General features: G+C 50.1%; 1 protein-coding gene across 6 annotated transcripts in view; it reads left to right on the top strand.

Moving 5' to 3' along the window:
• Window positions 1-13,513, top strand: part of KIFC3 (kinesin family member C3) — a 41,069-nt gene extending 27,556 nt beyond the window's left edge. For 5 of the 6 annotated variants that reach the window (XM_054048996.1, XM_054048993.1, XM_054048997.1 and 2 more), the window contains 10 exons: window positions 105-216; window positions 811-992; window positions 1,396-1,500; window positions 2,059-2,189; window positions 3,653-3,776; window positions 5,701-5,830; window positions 6,544-6,773; window positions 9,993-10,127; window positions 10,540-10,648; window positions 12,829-13,513. In XM_054048996.1, the coding sequence (XP_053904971.1) occupies window positions 105-216; window positions 811-992; window positions 1,396-1,500; window positions 2,059-2,189; window positions 3,653-3,776; window positions 5,701-5,830; window positions 6,544-6,773; window positions 9,993-10,127; window positions 10,540-10,648; window positions 12,829-12,854 (1,284 nt within the window). In that variant the 3' untranslated portion in view covers window positions 12,855-13,513. Of the gene's footprint in view, window positions 1-104; window positions 217-810; window positions 993-1,395; window positions 1,501-2,058; window positions 2,190-3,652; window positions 3,777-5,700; window positions 5,831-6,543; window positions 6,774-9,992; window positions 10,128-10,539; window positions 10,649-12,487; window positions 12,518-12,828 lie in introns of all 6 variants that reach the window. The other variant, XM_054048994.1, reaches the window with a different exon arrangement.
• The last annotated feature ends 5,013 nt before the right edge of the window (window positions 13,514-18,526 follow it).

Genomic DNA, 18,526 nt, shown 5'->3' with positions numbered 1-18,526 from the left:
CTGCACTGTGAAAGAGGGGTGTGTGTGTGGTGTGTGTGGTGGGGGGTTCTCCATACTTCTTTGATTTTTTTCCCCTTTCATAATTGGTGTCTCCTCCTCTTCAGATTGGACAAGCCATTGAGGAGGTGAACAGCACAAATCGGGAGCTACTCAGGAAATACCGCAGGGAGCTGCAACTCCGCAAAAAATGTCACAACGAACTGGTGCGGCTGAAAGGTGTGTGCGTGAGAGATTATTTAGACAGCAATGGAGGGCTGATCTTTTTGGTGGGTGACATTAATGCAGCAGGAGTACAGAGACTTCCCACTTCAAGCTTTGTGATTGGACTGAAGTTAGACATTCGTTCAGGCGTGGGACTGGGATCGTTGGTTCTGGGGGACCTACCCAGAAGGGCAATAACAAAAGCTTCAGCATAGGAGCTGAAGCATTTCTTTCGCACAGTAACCTATTGTGGTCTGTCTCCAGATCACCGTGGTTTCACTGTGCTCTACTAGGGACATGATTCATGGCCTGCTGCAGACAACAATGTCTTGTGACTCCACCACCCATACACGCTCCACGTAGTCTGTGCAGGGCACTAGCAACACATCTGTCTTATGGGAAGTCTGCACAATCTAGCTTGTGGTCTTGGAGTGTGTTACTCTAAGTCGCCACCTTTGGGATCTGGAGTTGCAGAAGAGAATGAGAGAGGTGAAGTGGTTTGTGTTAAGCATCTTCGCTGTCTGATGCCCTTTGATAAGAGATAATTGGTGGGAAGGCTGATTGAGAGCTTGTCTCCATATTTTAGTCTGTATTTTTGTCTTTGTAAAGGAAATATCCGTGTGTTTGGCCGAGTCCGGCCAATAAATAAAGAGGATGGGGAAGGGCCTGAAGCAGCCAACTCAGTGACCTTTGACCCTGACGATGATGCTCTCCTGCACCTGATGCACAAAGGGAAGCAGGTGTCATTTGAATTGGACAAGGTTTTCTCCCCACAAGCAACACAGCAAGATGTAAGTACATCCACATGTTTCTGTACTGGTACATTAGCATGGACTTCCACCACAAGAGAAAGGTGTGTGTCAACACGAGTAGGGACATAATTATTTCATAAGGTCGCAGATCACTCCCTGGTCCCTGATTTTGTAGGGGAAGGATGGAGAAGAGAAGGTAAAGCAACTCTTTCCTCCAAGGGAGCAGTAAGCAGGCAGAGTAGAGCTCGAGTAGACTGGAGAGCTGTATCTCTGCTCCTGCTGGTGTAAATGTAATTACTCTTCTATCCCCTGATGCGATGCAAAAAAATTAATGTAGAAACGAGATTCCTGCACAGCCAGTCAATCCCAAGTGGAATCTGTGGGAGAGGCGCAGCGGAGGAGTGTCAGATATTGCTCATTTTTATTTCTTTCCCATTGGCAGGTGTTCCAGGAAGTTCAGGCCCTGATCACATCCTGTATTGATGGCTACAATGTCTGTATATTTGCCTATGGACAGACAGGTGCAGGCAAGACATATACTATGGAGGTAAATTTCCCCTTCTCGCCTTTTCTCTCTGTCTCCCTCCATCTTCCCTTTCAGTGTGTCTTCTTGCTTTGCTTCCTGTATTCTACGGCTCAGGGTCATCATTTCTCGAGGAAGGGTGAGGGTAGATTAGCCCCTAGATGACTGTATATAATGGATACGCTCATGGGTAAATGTGTGTAAATTCCCCCTTTGTCACGGTGACCAAGAATGCTGTTGTTCCCAGGTAACCATGCACAGCAGCCCTGACTATGCAACTCCCAAGTTTGTAACAAACCGCACAATGCCGACAGCAGAACAGTCTGAAGAGGAAGGTTGGAACCTGGTTGTTTTGCAACCTTCTGGCTGTTCCCCTTCTCTACCATGAGCGTGGGAGGTGGATGTTGGTGATTCCACAGTGAATCATGGACACCTGTTCCAAGCTTTGTCATGGTGTAATATCCTACCGGTGTCCTCACAACTGCACACCTTATGGGCTCAGTGGTGAGTCTTGTGTCAGTCACTTTGTCACACCTTTCTCTCCATTGATGTCACATGTGAGATTTTTTCCTTGATCATCAGGGAACTCCTGAAAACCCAGGAATCAACCAGCGAGCTCTCCAGCTGCTCTTTTCCGAGGTGCAGAGGAAAGCGTCTGACTGGGGCTACACGATCACTGTCAGTGTGGCAGAGATTTACAACGAGGCGCTCAGGTAACAGGAAGGGAGCCTGGGAGGGGTAGGAGTCTGTAGAGAGGCTTGAATGTGGGATGTCTGTGTCCCTTAACGGGTGACATGGAGCGTGTGCACTGAGTAGCCCTGCAAAGACAAGGGCAATCTCTCCTGGTGCTCCTCCAGGGCAAGGCGGCTCTGCACTGCGCCTGGGCAGGGCTGTGCATAAATGACACACCCGAACTCTGAACCAGGCTGGCTGTTTTCGTTGTGTTTACCAGGGAATTTACTTGTAGTGCTTAGGCTGGGAAATGGCTGAAAAAGCAGGTTGGCTTCATATCTCTCTCCTCCTCCAACTAGTGTCCAGTCTCTTCTCTCCCATGTACAGGTCATTGAGAAGCATATGGTGTCTCCAAAATCTTAAACTACCAAACTGGTTCTGGGCTGTACATTCTGTTTTTGATGTGTGCTCCAGTCCCCTAGCTTTAGCCGACTCGGGGATTTTTCTCAGCACACAGGGCTTTCAGAACTCCTGCCTGGAATTCTTCCCAAGCCGTGCGTTCCTAGAATGCCTTCTGTTTCTATGGGCTCTCGCTCACGCCAGCACCTGTTAAAACATCAGCCAGCAATCAGCTTGTATTCGTGCTTGTACTCTCTGCCTCCCGGTTTTCTGCTAATAGATGTGGAACCCCAAACAAGCATTAATTGGAAGCTTTTTTACATTAACATTCTCTGCCTGTGTTTTGTGCCTTTGGCACTTTGGTTGTTACGTTTGGAAATTGTGAGCTACGGTCTCAGAGAATGAGAAGCATTTTCCTCCAGTGAATTCTTCTTGTCTCCTTCAGGAGTAGGGGTGGGGGGTGGAATGGAGCACAGAAGGGTGGCAGCAAAGACATTGCAAGAATGACTTAATTATACAACAACTGGGTAGGCTGAACCTGAGAAGGAGACGGTCAGTTGTTGAGATAATAAAAGCTGCAAACCAGGCATGAGTCGGATCAGGTGGAAACAGGGGAGTGGAACTTCTGAATGTGGATCTGTTTGGGGCGCTCTACGGATGGGTTGTGTTACGTGCCTGACAGACAAATAACACACACACAGAAAATAGAAGAGCTGAGATTATAAATAGATGAGGAATCATCCAGTGGGCAATGATTCCTCTGAAAATCGTATAGCTAGTGTAGCTAGTATTTAGTCTGTGCTTGTTCACCCAAAGCCAATTAAGAGTTTTTAGTGGACAACAGTTGGGGTAAACGTGCTTGAGGAGAGACCCTGGCTTCCAACGGCTGGAAAAAGCTTGTCCTCTCTTGGTCATAAACCTGACCACTGGCAGAGCAAAGCAAGGGGGGCTGGCCTGACACAGTCTGTAGTTTTCTAGCTGGGGAGTTTAGTTCGGAGTGGTCAGGCTGAAAGGCCTCAGACCTTTCACCTTTATAAGTGGTAGTGTAGGGAATAGAACATGACACACGAGTCTGAGGGGAGGGTCACCTTGCCTGTCTTTACAGGGACTTGCTTGGGAAGGAGCCTCAGGAGAAGCTGGACATCAAACTGTGTCCGGATGGCAGCGGGCAGCTGTATGTACCAGGACTGACTGAGTTCCAGGTGCGAAGTGTGGAGGATATTAACAAGGTAAAAACATCCTGAGAGATGGAGAACCCAGGAGGGGAAGGGCAGAGATGGTACCTAGTAGATGGGGTGAACCAGCTGGGGATCACCCGCTGGGATGGGGTGAACTTCCCTGTGCATTACAGAGACTTACTCAAGTTCTTCTGTTATGAACAGACCAGCTGCTGGAGCAGTGGTGGCAGCATAGGGACAAGAGGATGCAAACGCCTCATCTCTCCACACATAAGATCAGGGCCATCCTAGGGGGATGCGGGGCCTGGGACAAACCCCCACCCCCTGGCCCAGGTCCCACTCCCACTCCACCCCTTCCCCCAATCCCATGCCCCGCCTCTTCCCATCCCTGCCCCGCCTCTTCCTGTCCCTGCTCCACCCATGCCCCACCCCCACTCCACCCCTTCCCCTAATCCCATGCCCCACCTCTTCCCATCCCTGCCTCACCCTGCCTCTTCCCATCCCTGGTCCGCCCCCCACTCCACCCCTTCCCCCAATCCCATGCCCCGCCTCTTCCAGTCCCTGCTCCACCCCCATCCCGCCCCCACTCCACCCCTTCCCCCAATCCCATGCCACACCTCTTCCCATCCCTGGTCCACCCCCCACTCCACCTCTTCCCCCAATCCCATGCCCCACCTCTTTCCGGCTTCCGCCCTCTCCCCCAAGCGACGCCGGGAGCTGTCAGGGCGGAGTGGAGTGGGCTGGGGCTGGGGCTGGGTCGCTTGTTGCTGCCAGAGCCAGGCCCCCCGCTAGGCCCCTAGGCCGCCCTGGATTTCCTATGGCTGGGACGGCTCTGCATTAGATGAAGGCAGTGGGACACAGATCCAAACCCTCCTAGACTCACACGTGTGATATTAGCCTCTTGTAGGAGTCAGACTGAAAACAAGGCACCCAACAGAATCGGCCCAGGAAGCAGCTTGTAATGTGGGCTGCATTTCTTCACATGCCTAAGATTTGCTGTAATTTCATTTTCATGAGTCAGCACTTCACAAAAACAGGGAGCAGGTGACAGGTTTGTACAGAACGAAGATACATTTAGTTGGGGTTGGTCCTGCTTTGAGCAGGGGGTTGGACTAGGTGACCTCCTGAGGTCTCTTCCAACCCTAATTTATGATTCTGTGCAATGGAGGTCTAAAGTAATTACCCTTCAGAACTGGGTGTGTTTGTGAGGAGCAGGGAAGAGAGACTGGAATAGGGCCCTGAATATAATGTGACAAATGCCACATGATGAGACCAGCTTGGAGGGCAATAACCCTTTGTGTGAGCCACAAATAGTTTAAAAATAAGATTTTGGGGCCTAGATGGTTCTCAGGGAGTTAGTGGGATACCAAACCTTTCACCCACAGGTCGAAGAGCTGGACAGTGCCTTGTGTGAAATGAACTGTTAGGTCTCAGTCCAGTTCTGTGTCCATATCCCAAGTATATCACCACGCGACCCCTCAGACACCCACCCACCCACCGGGTTTGCATCCTTGCTGGCAGTCTCTGAAAAGAATGGGCCTTGTCCTCTGGAAGTGCTCCCACCAGAAAAGGAGAGAGATGCACTGGCGAGAGGTGTGTGATGGGAAACTAGCACTGACACTGCTCATACCATACGTATTCTATGGGTTAATATGAATTTAGTGCTACTGTCAAGCCAATATCTTTCGTGAGCAATTAAGGTCAGTCGTTGATGATTTCATTGCGGAATGAATAGAGTTAATATTTGCCAGGGGTTATGAGCATCTGCAGGAAAGGAAGGGACTGCCGTTCACCCACGTTCTGCTCAGAAAATGGGGGAGGTAGTGGTGTCGAGTGTCAGCAAGGAAGATCTGCCAAAGACCTGCCCACCCTGTTGCTATTTCAGAAAGCGGTGAATGTAGACGGGATAGGTGAAGCTGCTGGCCAGACAACACAATGCAATCCAAAGGCTCACGGCTTTCTGCCTCTCTCCCAGGTGTTTGAATTTGGGCACTCGAACAGAGTGACTGAATACACCAGCCTGAACGAGCACAGCTCACGGTCTCACGCCCTCCTCATCGTCACAGTAAGAGGACTCGACTACAGCACAGGCCTCAGAACCACAGGTTAGTGTCTCCTAGGAGGCGGAGGGGGAGACTGGTGATCACACCCGTCCTTGGATGACACAGGCCTGGAGATTTGGGTTCAACTGCTGAAGTGGGTAACAAGTGAAAAAAGAACCGGGTGCCACTGGCCTGGTCCCTAGCGGATGCTTGTCTCTGACACAGAAAGCCACGCAATTTAGCATTCCTGGGAGTCAGCGTTTGGGAGCAGACTGGTCAGGGTGTTGCTGGTCAGGACTGCGTTGTGTAGCCCGGTTGAAAAAGAGACCCGCTACTCTAGAACATCTGTGGTTATACATGCGAAGATAAGGTGCTCAGATTTCATGCTTCGGGGCATCAGCTGATTGCTACAAGGGTCGAGAAGGAATTTTGACCCCCATGCATTGCACAATTGTGCAATGATTCTGTATCAAGTGTAGGCAACCCGCAAAGGCAGGCTAATGTAAATTTGATAGCTCAGCTTGTACAGTCCCATCTATTGGCCCTCTTTCATCAACTTGAAATGTAATGAAAATCCAAGCTGCAGGTTGATCTGTGGGACTCCCAATTCTCCATAGCAATATAAAGCTCCAGGTGTGATTAGTTCCTAACTGGAGGGGATGGGGATGTTCATTAACTGTTAGACCCCACTGTGGTTAGCACTTCCACAAGGGTCGAGCAGTAGCTGCACAGGATTATTAAGTTTGTGTGTGTATTTGTGTTTTGGCTGGTCATAGGGAAGCTGAACCTGGTGGACTTGGCTGGATCTGAACGGGTAGGCAGGTCTGGTGCAGAGGGAAGCAGGCTCCGGGAGGCCCAGTACATCAACAAGTCGCTGTCAGCACTAGGAGATGTGATTTATGCTCTGCGTGCCCGCCAGGGTCACGTGCCATTCCGCAACTCCAAACTGACCTACCTGCTCCAAGACTCCCTCAGCGGAGATAGCAAAACCCTCATGATGGTGCAGGTGGGTTCTGGGGCCAACTGGGCAGATGAGGTAAGGTGAGATGGATCTACTGAATCAGGAAACTTTAAACTGACCAAAAGCCAATTACAAGAGAAGTCCAGAACCTCATAGTCCAGAACCTCATTGGGTTCTTAACAGGTCTAAGGAACGGACATAAGAAAGCTTGTGGTCTCATAATATAGGTGCTTTAGTTTGGATTGGTAGATACAATAAGGATTCACTTGAGGTGTGGTACTCCTCTGAAAGTGGCACTGTGGGATTCTACGTGTAGTGTCTCTAATTTTAATCAATGGTGCTGTTTACAAGTGAAAAGATGTTTTTTTTCTTAACTGCCAGCAACTTGAGAGTCAAGCTGGATTTATTCCATCCCATCACTAGTAATAAAGGCCCTGCTGGCCAAATTGTGGCTTAGTGACCTGAGCAACCCCCTTGGCTTCATATTTTGCCTTCAGTGAGACCTGTGCAGTTCTGTTGCTGTCCGTGAGTTTGCACAGGTGTAACTGCCTGGAACCTGGTTAGCAGGTCTGTCCCTGATGCATAAGAAGGAATAGAATTTGGCTTCTCTCTCGTAGCTGTGTTGGCTTCTGCAGGGATAATGGGAGTAAAGAACAGTAAAAACTCGTTTTAGTTACTCAAGTGAGCAAGGCTGACCCTGAATGTCCCATGGGGAGTAGATGAATAAGGAGGTGCCATTTTTACACAGTCACTTTTTAGAGTAGAAACCACACTTCTAAGAATAAGTTTGCAGTGCAACAAATGATACTATACAATTTTAATGTGATCCACCAACTGATGTATATGTTCACTGGGCATTTATTTAAGCAGCTTCATTCTGTCTGGTTTGATTGGGGCAATACACAATATGTATTTAGATAGCTGCTTTGGACTGGACTCAGGAATCAATCACTGCCCTTCTGTTTTTTGGGAACACCCTCAATGTTACCACCGTGAGGAGTGGCACCCTCCTCTGGAGGCAGGCACTCCATGGAAAACCCTCCTACACGCCAATAGGATTAGCTCTTCCACTGGTGTAAACTGGCATAGATCCACTGCAGTCTCCAGACTCTGTGTGTGTCTGTCTGTCTGTGTGCCCTTCTTAGTCGACATTTGCTACAGACACCTGGGCTTCCCTACACGCCTTTACTTCCTACTTCAAACCATGCTCCTGTCTCAACATGAAAGTGCTGCAGGCCAGAACATATTACAGTCTCCCTCTCCAACATTAGAATCATAGCAGATTAGGGTTGGAAGGGACCTCAGGAGGTCATCTAGTCCAACCCTCTGCTCAAAGCAGGACCAACACCAACTAAATCATCCCAGCCAGGGCTTTGTCAAGCCGGGCCTTAAAAACCTCTAAGGAGGGAGATTCCATCACCTCCCTAGGTAACCCATTCCAGCGCTTCACCACCCTCCTCGTGAAAAAGTTTTTCCTAATATCCAACCTAAACCTCCCCCACTGCAACTTGAGACCATTGCTTCTTGTTCTGTCATCTGCCACCACTGAAAACAGCCGAGCTCCATCCTCTTTGGAACCCCCTTCAGGTAGTTGAAGGTTCCTATCAAATCCCCCCTCACTCTTCTCTTCTGTAGACTAATAACCCCAGTTCCCTCAGCCTCTCCTCATAAATCATTTTCATTCCCCTCCGCTGGACTCTCTCCAATTTGTCCACATCCTTTCTGTAGTGGGGGGACCAAAACTGGACATACTACTCCAGATGTGGCCTCACCAGTGCCAAATAGTCTCTCTTCTTGAGTTTTCTCAGTACCACTGTGGACTAGCTGGACTTGGTTGGGTCTGTGCTGGTGATGAAGAATGAGGAATACGTTACGTTTTGTGTAAATGTACGGCATTCCTCTCCCCTTTCCCTGATCAGCTCCGTTTCGTACTCCCCTAGGCACTGCAGAAGAGCTTGCTATTTGGGACGTGCCACGGACTGAAAGGGAAAGGTTCCAATGCAATGGAAGGTGCCTTCTTCTAGGAGATACTCAGGTCTAGCTGAGAGCCTCCTCCTCTAGTGCGCTAAAAATAGAGCGTAGCCATGACAGTGCAACCAGTGAGAGGGCTGGCCACCCCAAGTACAATCCGACCGAGGACTGTAGGGATGGCCTTACGCAGTCAGCCCAGCCTGCTACCTGCACTGCTGCAGCTCCCCTTCTATTTTTAGCGTGGAAGTGGGATCAAAGCTAGTGCGCACACGTCTATTCGAGCTGGAAGTGACACCTCCCACTCAAAGTAGAGACACACCCTCCATGACCGAGGAGGAGCACAGCGTTGTCCGTCACGGCACTCCACCAGCTTCAGAGCCAAGAAGTAGGGGCATCCAATGAGGTTCAGTCAGCCCTGCCTGCTTGTCTGTTTACACTATACTTGGGGGCACTGGTGTGAGGAAAAGACTTGATCTTGAAATAGAACCAGCAAAACTCATCCTTTTCAATCGTCTCTCTAATAGCTCTACTCAAGGAGAGCTCTGTTGTGCGTAAGAGGAGGGAGGAAAGCTGGTAAATCCATTCACAGATTCTAGTACTGGGCAGGTCACAGAGATCTACTTGTATATGGAAGTCTGAGAAATCTCGTACTAAACTATGTCTCTAAACGTAGCCAGGCCAGGCCAGGGAACACGTGGCTTTTTGGGGTGGGTTTCCCCCCCTCCTCTGTGTATTTTTCTGTGGTTGGCATTATCAGATTCTTAATAGTCTCTCTCTACTCACCTCTATTTGTTCACGGTGGCTTGGGGTTGTTTTCTTTTTAAACCTCCCTGCAGCTTGTGTGTCCCCTCCCCACTAGGAATTTCACCACTAAATCACTAGAATGCCTGTGTCTCCACTATTCCCTTACGGAAGAGCCCCTGAGCGGTTGCCAGCTGCTGTAGCTTATTTCAGCTCTCCTACAAACAAAGAGCGTTAGTTACAGGGAACACATTTGACTCTGATTGTAAAGCACCACATACATGTACAGTGCTATAATGGGAAATGATGGTTATTAATCATAGTGTCCTAGCAGCACTGAAATACTCTTGCTGGGACTGAGAGCTGGAACTTAGATTCTCTCCAGCCTCACACTGTAACTGCTGTCTGATAGTGAACGTGGCTCTTCCAGTCCTTCCCCCCCTCCTGTTGCCAGGGATCGGCAGCTCCCCGCTGCGAGCAGTATGGGAATGTTGGGAGAGAGGCAGCGAGAGTTCAAGGCAATGAATGCTGTGTATTTCTGTCTGGCTCCAGGTCTCTCCAGTGGAGAAGAACACAAGTGAGACTCTCTGTTCCCTAAAGTTTGCTGAGAGGGTTCGCTCAGTGGAACTGGGCCCTGTATCCAGGAGAGCAGAACTAGTGTCCTGGTCTAGTCAGGAGCACTTAGAGGTAACGAACCAACCCTGTTGCACGCTTCCATTGCCTTTCGTTAGATTGTTCTGTTCATTTCTATGGTGCGCTGTTCACGTTCTGTTTCTCTGCGACACACACAGCCGCCTCCACCCTGGAAGTCTTTCTCCCTCTCTCACCAGCCCCAGGGCCTGACTTTTGGAACGCCCTCTGAGTGGCCTTCCAGAATACACCAGCCTGCTCAGAATACAACAGCCCATTTTCTGACTGCCTCGAGCAATAGTGATTCCATTATGCTGGTCCTGCATTCTTCACATGGCTGCCTGGAAAGTGGCAGATGGACTAGACTGGCCCAGTGGGGTGATTTGTCTTAAAAAATCCGTAATGGTGCAGTCACTGTAGCTTTTCTTTGCAGTCTGATCCCAGTCTCCGTCTCTCTCTCTCTCTCTAGAATGATTCACCAGTGGCAGCACAGCCCTCCATTCGAACGCATTCTTCTCCTAGCTCCGGGACACCTACAAGACGAGCAGGCTCATTCCGGAGGAAGCTCCAGACCTCAGGTAGGTGTAGTGGAGAAGTCTCCTTTGGCCTCGCTGGGCTCCCCTATTTTCGATAATGCTTCCTGACACGTGGATGTGAATAACAAACTCCAGACTCTTCACCCTCTGTCCAAACGGTATTAATTCCCACCCCCACCGCCGCACCCCGCTATGGTTTCTGAGTCCCGCCCAGCAAGAAGAGAACTTCTTTTGAAGGCGTTGTTTGCACAAAAGGCTGACCCAGAGGGCTTGTCTTACCATACATGTGTGAGCATTGGCTCTGCAGCAGCAGACAGAGCCCTTAGATCTCACTCCGGCAAGCTGCTATATCCAGTGGCACATAGGCTGTAGAGTAAATTCACAAGCCCCTAATAGGGCAAAGTTAGGAGGCTCGTATGAGTGGATGATGGTGTGACAGACTGATTATATCCTGTAATATCCTGGACAAACCTTAGGGAATTAAGACAAACTAATGTAATTGCTCTGGTTATCCACTCTTTGGCGCCACCCTCCTTGGATTTCAAATTGGATTCTCCGGGGACCCACAGACAAAGGGGATTTTTGGATAAATAGCCTGGTTTTAAACTGGCTCAGGGCCTTCTTCCAGCCAATGGACAGGACCCCTGGTCCACAGAGTGCCCCAGCCGAGGGAAGGGTTGGAAGGGCTGGACCTACTGAGGCCCTGTAAGACTGTGTGCTTGTTCTGAGCTGAAGCTGTGATGAACTTGAAACCACAAGGAAACCCCTTGGGTGGTGTGGGGAGGAGGGGGTGGGGTGGGGGGGTGAAGGACTACTCCTGCCAGAGCCCATATTAGGATTGGGGTGATCTCTGGTAAGCTTTTTAGCATGGGTGTAGGTTCTTTCATTGTTTTTACTAGGTGTTCGGTGTGGTGCTTTTACCTTAAGAATAAAAGAGGCTTGCTTAGAAAGGGCTATACGGTGAACACTGTTAACCATCTCTGAAGAGAAAGCAAGCACCTGTGCTTGGGCAGTCTGTCTCTGCTGCTGGGAATACCACAGTGAAAGCAGGGAACTGTGCAGCCTGGAAATACCCCAGCCAGAAGGGAGAGAGACGTGGGGTCTCCACCCAAGAAAGGGAGCTGGAATCCTGGTGCCCTTACTGGGTCATTTAGGGAAAATACAGGGCAGTTGCCCTGAACTGTGACAAAGGGCTTTTCTGATACATTCAGGCCCGGTGTGCGAAGAGCCATCCTAGGAGCTGAGGTGTCCACCTGCTCTGATGTGTTGTGCTCTATTCATGTTGCCTTTTGAGGGTCTTCACCGGTCAGTTCTCCAGCTAAATTCCAGAATAGACATGACTAGGGAAAAGAGGGTTGGTAACAGCCGCGGCTAGTGCAGCAGAGAACTAACTGCCCATTCGCCTGGAATAAGCTCATTAGCTAAACACAAATTATCTGGCACAGTCCCAGTTAAACCTCTGCCACCTCCCTTCTCTGAAGAGGACCCTAATCCTAACTCTGTGGTGACGCCGCCTGGTCTGAGATCTTCATTCCACCTGCTCTGCCTCTGGTGGGGAGCCGGTGCTGACCCAAGGGAAGAGGTTTTCATTGCAGACTGCAAGCTGTCACCGCCTCCTTTAAAGACCAGTAATGGCCATATAGTTTGACAAGGCAGCACAGCAAAAACCACCCTTGGCAGCTCTTCCTGAAGGGAAGGTGGTGCTACATAACCAGCCTCAATCGATCCCCTTTGCGCACTGCTCTGAATCCCACTGCCAACTTCCCCTCCTCCCTGTAGCACAGAGAGAAAAGGTGGGGGAAGGGGGAGGCTTCGTTGCAGGGGGCGGGAACATGTGTAACCTCGTCTCCAATGAAACTCTGTTGTTCACTTTGATTTCAGCCTGAAATTAGGGGCAGTCCTGGCCTCCAGGTGAGCATGTGCAGGTATGGAGGGCAGTCAGGTTTCAGCCTTTCTGTAAGCGGTGAAGGTCTCTACTTCAGCAAATGCTTAAGGGGGACGGTCAAGTCTGCTCAGTAACTGGCAAAGGGGGCTTGTGTCTCGGGAACGGTGTGCGGTGGTTTGCAGTCTCTAATGCAGGGCGCTTTTTCTTTGGCAATCCATGGTGGTAGCAGGGAGAAGCCCTCAGACCCTAGGAGCACTGTCTGCACATTGGTGTTTGGGGCAGGAATTATGCATTCTCCCCTTTGCCCTAGTATTGATGCTCTCTTCTTTCCTTGTAGGAAAGCTGAGGCCAGTCCCTGTGTGATGGACACACGCACCTGGGGAACAGGATCTGCTCCAGACCCAATGAGCTCATGGTGTGAAGGAGAATTCCTGCGTTTCAAGAGCTGTGAAAACGGAAAGAGACTCTCTCCTCCTCCCCCGCATCTCTCCCATTGGATTGACAGTGCACGCTACTGTGCCCTGTCACACATTCAGGAGAGAGGAGGACTCTGTGGGATCCAAGAGCCAAAGGTGAAGACAGTTCCCTCCAGGCTCCTGGGCAGAGGCAGAAGCTCTTGGAAGCATGGACACAAGTTGCTCCACTGCAGATGTGAAACCAGGTTGTCAGGTGCCGGTTCTCCTTCTCCCATCTCTGAACCAAGACTCCTGTAGAAATAAAGCCCCACCCAGAGACTCGGGTCACCACATAGGGGCACCAAGCTTGGCCGTGCACAGTATAGACTCCATTGCTGGCAATGGATGCCCCTGGAGCTGGATTCTGGTGGAACTGAGCCCAGGGGACTTTACCTGCCTACCTGTGGCACTTATGCATGTACACTTTTATTTGCCATATGGAGGTTTTTAATGGATTTGAAGGGAGAGTAGAGCTGCCAGGGGCCTCTCCCATCTCACTGCCCCTGGCTTTGTTTTTAAATGAATAAAGAGTATCACCAAGCTGTTGGTTTAAAACCTACCAACCAACCAACCGTGTCTGTGCTTTCCTTGGTGCAATGACCAGGGCTGCGTCTGTTTGGATCTATTCATGCTGCCAGAGTGAGGGCTGTGGAAGGGAAGATCACAGACTTTGATGCCACCATCTTCATCGCTTCATACATAGCTGGGGTAAAGCTTGTGTAGGTGTCATCTGGTCGAGGACAACCTAGACAGGAGGTAATTTACTGCAGGGACGTCCTCATTGGCCCTGGTTCAAAGTTCCTGCTGACATACTTGCACACATGCTATTTCATTGACACACCCCCAAAGGGAGGGGAAGGGTGAATTTCAGAGGTAAGGGTGTGTGCTTCTCACTCCTGGATTTAAACAGCATTTAGGGATCCAGAGGCCATAATTTGCTGTGCTAAAGCTCACAATCCATTCACTTTGAAGCAGTCTTCCAATGATTTTTACCTCTGCAAATTGCAGAGGGGACTGTCCTCTTCACCCACTTTCCCTAAAAATACAAGCAGTACCATCTTCTGAACCCACGTTGCCGTTTCTCAGGCAGTCCTCCCCCTCCACCACTCATCTCCTTAGTCGATTATAGCTGGGGAGGGTGGGGATAGCCGCACAGGAAAGCAAGTTTGCTGGTCATTAGGGTAAATGTTGAGGCCGAAATGTTTTAGTCCTTCCCTGTTGTTTGTCCCTTGGCAGAACTTACCCAAGGAGCAGGCACTCTGCCATGATGGGTCCTGCCACCGCTGCATATAAAAGCAGCAACCAGCCACCACTAAAACCAGCTGAACTGTCTGCCTCAAACCAAGGATTCCTCAAAGCCAGCCAGAGTTCCTTGGATCCAACTCTTCCCACTCTAGAGGCAAATGAAGCTCTTAAGTGACTTTCATACCGGTATCTATCTGGCAGGAGAGGGGTACAGAGGTTAAGGTTAGAGCTGAGAAAAGCAACTACTGCCTTTTAACTGGTGTTTTCCTTGTAGCTAGGACCCAGGCTCCCAGCTATCTCGCAGATATAACTTGGTACTGCTCTGCAGGAAGCTGTAACAAGCTGGGGCAGCCAGGTGGTAACAATAGTGGCGCTATCTCGCTTGCCAAAGCCCAAGGGGGTCTTAACACTGGGCTTAGAAAAGTGAATCAATCCTTTCCCACCTCCTTTCCAGGATCAGTCTGTCTCCCTGAGCCTACTCCTGCCGAAACACGTGCCAAATTCTCCCAGATGGGACCAGGGCATCTATTTATTTTGACGCTTGCATAGTCCAGCAAAGACGGGAATCCTGCTCCCATTGAAAGCAAGATCAGGCCCCACTGTGTGTGAACATTGGAGCCAGAACCCTTTCTTACCGTCCCTTTGCTTCTCACCACTACCCCCACCCCCAGGGTGCATGCAGTACTTGACATACAGGGCTGTGCAAAAGGCACCTGTTAATGTGCCAGTGGAGTAAGGCTGCCGCTGAGCAGCGATCGAACATTTAAAAAAGCTTCAAATAAAGCTAATTGTAAAGCGATTTAAAAACCTCCTTCTCTCTTTCTAAACAGATCAGTGTGTTCGTTCACGGACGTGTCAGAAATATTTATATCCTCTCTTACAGTATCCGACTGAAAAGAAACAAGCAACAAACTTTGGTTAATAGAGTGAAGTGTGAATGTTGTCTAACGTTGTGGGGGGTGTGTGTGTGCGGTGGATGGAGTTCAAGCTGTTGTTTAGAGCAGCTGCCCAAATACACCCAACAGGGTGTGCTGGCCTGCGTTACAGCGGCCAGGCTGCATTTGTCAATCTTCCCCATATTAGAAAGCCTCGATTCCACCTTGGCTCTTTCTAAGCTTGTTCTTGTGCCGTGGAGTCGATTTAAAACCTCCAGCCTTTTGTAAGATTCGATGGTTTTATGTATTTTAATAAAAAGATCCTGTTTTGTAACAAAACTTATTTTAAATAAATTGTATAAAGCAACTGCTTTCCCGCTAGTTTATGATCTCTCTCCTGCTGGCTGCTGCAACAGCTTAAAATTCTTTCCGTTCCCATTTTACGGCCATTTGCAAAATGTGTTGCTTTGATCAGTCTTTCTATGCTTTATCCTAAAGTGCCTATTTAATCTCTTTTTGCTGCTGTTTATTACAATCTGAGGTGCAGCTTTGGCTTCTGCAAGCCGCTGCCTGAGAAACATACAAAAACTTGGGTGCTTTTACCATCACAGACCTTAAACTTGTCATTTTTGGCACAGGGTGGAATTATTCTCTTTTCTATTTAGCGGTGGGTGGGAGGGGGAGAGGCCACAGCTGACAGGGCACTGTAGGGATGGTTCCTGGCAGGGACTCGATCCTAGCTTGTTGCCTCCTTGGAGCTAGTGCAGTTGGCCTGAAAAGGATTACATGCCTGCTCGCTGCAGCGAGTCAGAAAATGAAGGGAGAATGTGGATCTCCCACTTCTAACAGAACCTTAATCAGCATGTATCATCCTCCTGCCAATTTGCACTCCTGGGGCAATTCTGCACCACTGCACATGCGCAGAATTTATGTCCCCCACAGATTTCTTTGCTTCCCTGCAGAAAAATGACTTTCTGATAGGGAAGCCCCAAGAGCGGTCATGTTTTGGGTGTCCAGGGCAGCCAGCAGAGAGGTGAATCACTGTGGGGCAGGAGGCAGGACTGGCGAAGACCCGGCTGGTGGCTCCTACCCTGGGCTGGGGAGGATGGGACTTCCTCTTCCCCTGCACAGTATCCAGGGCCAGGGCAGACTCACCCCCAGTTTCTCCCCCAAATGCAGGAAGCTCTGCAAACACCCCCTGCTTCCTGCACCCATTGCTCTTCAGCTGCATGGGGAGGGATCCCTGTACAGGGAGCTGTCTCCCCCCCCCCCCATCTGCCCAACACTCATGCATCCAGACCCCCTCATATCCAGACCCTCTGCACTCAGAACCCCCTCCCCCATACACACACACACCTGAACCCTCCCCCCCAAATGAGTCCCCTGGATCCCCACCCCACTGAGTCCCAACCAGCTGCACCTGGATCCCCACCAAGTCCCACTCCCCCAGCATCTGGGCTCCCCTATGAGCCCCCCCCCCCCCCCCGCTCAGTCCTGTCAAGCTCTATCCCCCCATACCTAGACCCCGCCCCACTGCCCACTGACCCCCAACCACCTTCACCTGGACTCCCTTGCAGAGTTCCATTACTGCTGCACCCAGGAAACACTCCCCTTCCCCCAAAGCCCCTGCACCAGGATCCACCACTGAGCTGCCCACACCCACATTGCCCCCCACAGAACCCTCTCAACCCACACCTGGATCCCCCCACACTAAGCCCCTCCACACTTGCATCCTGCCTTGCCCACATAGTGGACAGGGCCCTGGGGTAGGCCCAGTCCTTGTGCTGTCAGGGTTGGGTGCAGCCTCACCACTGAGTTCATGTCCTAGGGGAGGGGGAAAAGCTTCACAGTGATCTCCCACCTGGATGCAGCCAGTGGCCTGTGTTCCCCACTGCCATGCTAGAGTCTCCACATTTATTAGACAAAAAAGATGTGCAGAATTTTTATTTTTTTGGCACAACAACATGCCCTCAGGAGTAAATTAGGACAAGGAGAGGGTTACAGCTTCAAGCTGGCTTCCGTGCACAAGCCTGTAAGTGGGGAGGAAACTGAAGGGCAGCACTTCTTGATGCACGTATAGAGTCATGTTGGATGCAGGGACAGGAAAAGACTTGCAGGAGGTGGATGGAAAGAATGGCATTGCAGTTGCCTAGATTAGCTGCTGTGTGGGGAAGGAGGAGTTGGGCTAAGCCATAGCATCTCCAGCGCCTTAACTAAGGTTGTTTAGTTTGTGAGAGATTCAGTGTTTGGCAACAGTCAGCCCCTTTCCTCGGCTAACACCCAGTCCAGCTCCATACAAATCAGGAACACAGGGGAGTCAGGTAAGAACAGTTGTGTACCACTTCCAGTACAGAGCAAACACAATAACTCCGGCTCCACCTTACTCTGCTCTCCTGTGCCTCAGAAGTTTCTGACTTGAGTCCGCTCAGCCTCGTGCCTATGGTCTACAACAGTCTCCCTCCCCGTCGAGCAGCCAGGACATACCCACCGAAGAACTCCCACCCTGGAGGAGTAAAAGGACCAATCAACACAGGGCAAGAGCACCCCCTGGCTGCCCCTCGTCCACCAAATAACCAGCTGCAGTTTTGCTAGACAGCAGCCCTGGAATTAGCTGATCTCCTACCAGACCAGAACTGCGGGCAAGTGAGGCACTCTAAGGTGCACAGGAATCACGTAAAAGGGACTCTGCTACCAACACCAGTTTCATTCTTTCCTCTTGTAAGAAAACAGCACAGCACTCTGACTGCACCAGAAACCAGTGAGCACAGCCAGCCCCAACTTCACATTCTGCCACCGCCGAGCAGTACCACACTGTAATTAAAATGCACCTCTACAGGGGTGGGATGAAGAGTGGCCTTGTTAAGGTGACGCTAGCTTGCCTATTATATACCTACATTTGACCCAAACACACCTTTGAACTTTACCAAAATCAGATCCATCTACCTGAAATTTCACACCAGATCTTAACACGGACAGCAAAATTTGTATGGACAATGCGGGCTCAGTCAGACAAGGCATTTAAGGGAGAGGGGGCAGACAAATTCCCTTCAATGTAGTTTGGCTCATCCTAGCGCCAAGCCAGCTTGACCAGTAGACGATGCGCTTCTATTGTTCTGTTGGTCCTGTTGAGGAGTGGTGCTTGGTCGAGTTGGGTGGGGAATTAACTATGTTTGTCACACACAAGATTTTATAAAGGAATAGAAACTTTACAAAGCCTACAGGGCGTGCTGTAGACATCACATAGGCTGCATGGTCCAGAAGCAGGTGGCCAGGAATGGTAAGGGAGAAAGAGTAGTAGAGAGTAGATTCCCTACATTTATTCTTTGCTCTCTCCCTCACTTCTGGAGTTCACATGACTGCTGAACTGAAACTAGGGAGTGGGGTGCTGGAGACAGCAGCGGATTCAGATTTAACCTGAAATGAATTTCATTTACCAGACACACTATTATTTATTTCACCT

Source organism: Malaclemys terrapin, chromosome 14 (assembly GCF_027887155.1).
Source record: "Malaclemys terrapin pileata isolate rMalTer1 chromosome 14, rMalTer1.hap1, whole genome shotgun sequence".
NCBI classification, from domain to species: Eukaryota; Metazoa; Chordata; order Testudines; family Emydidae; genus Malaclemys; species Malaclemys terrapin.
This window is presented reverse-complemented; position numbering and strand designations above follow the sequence as displayed.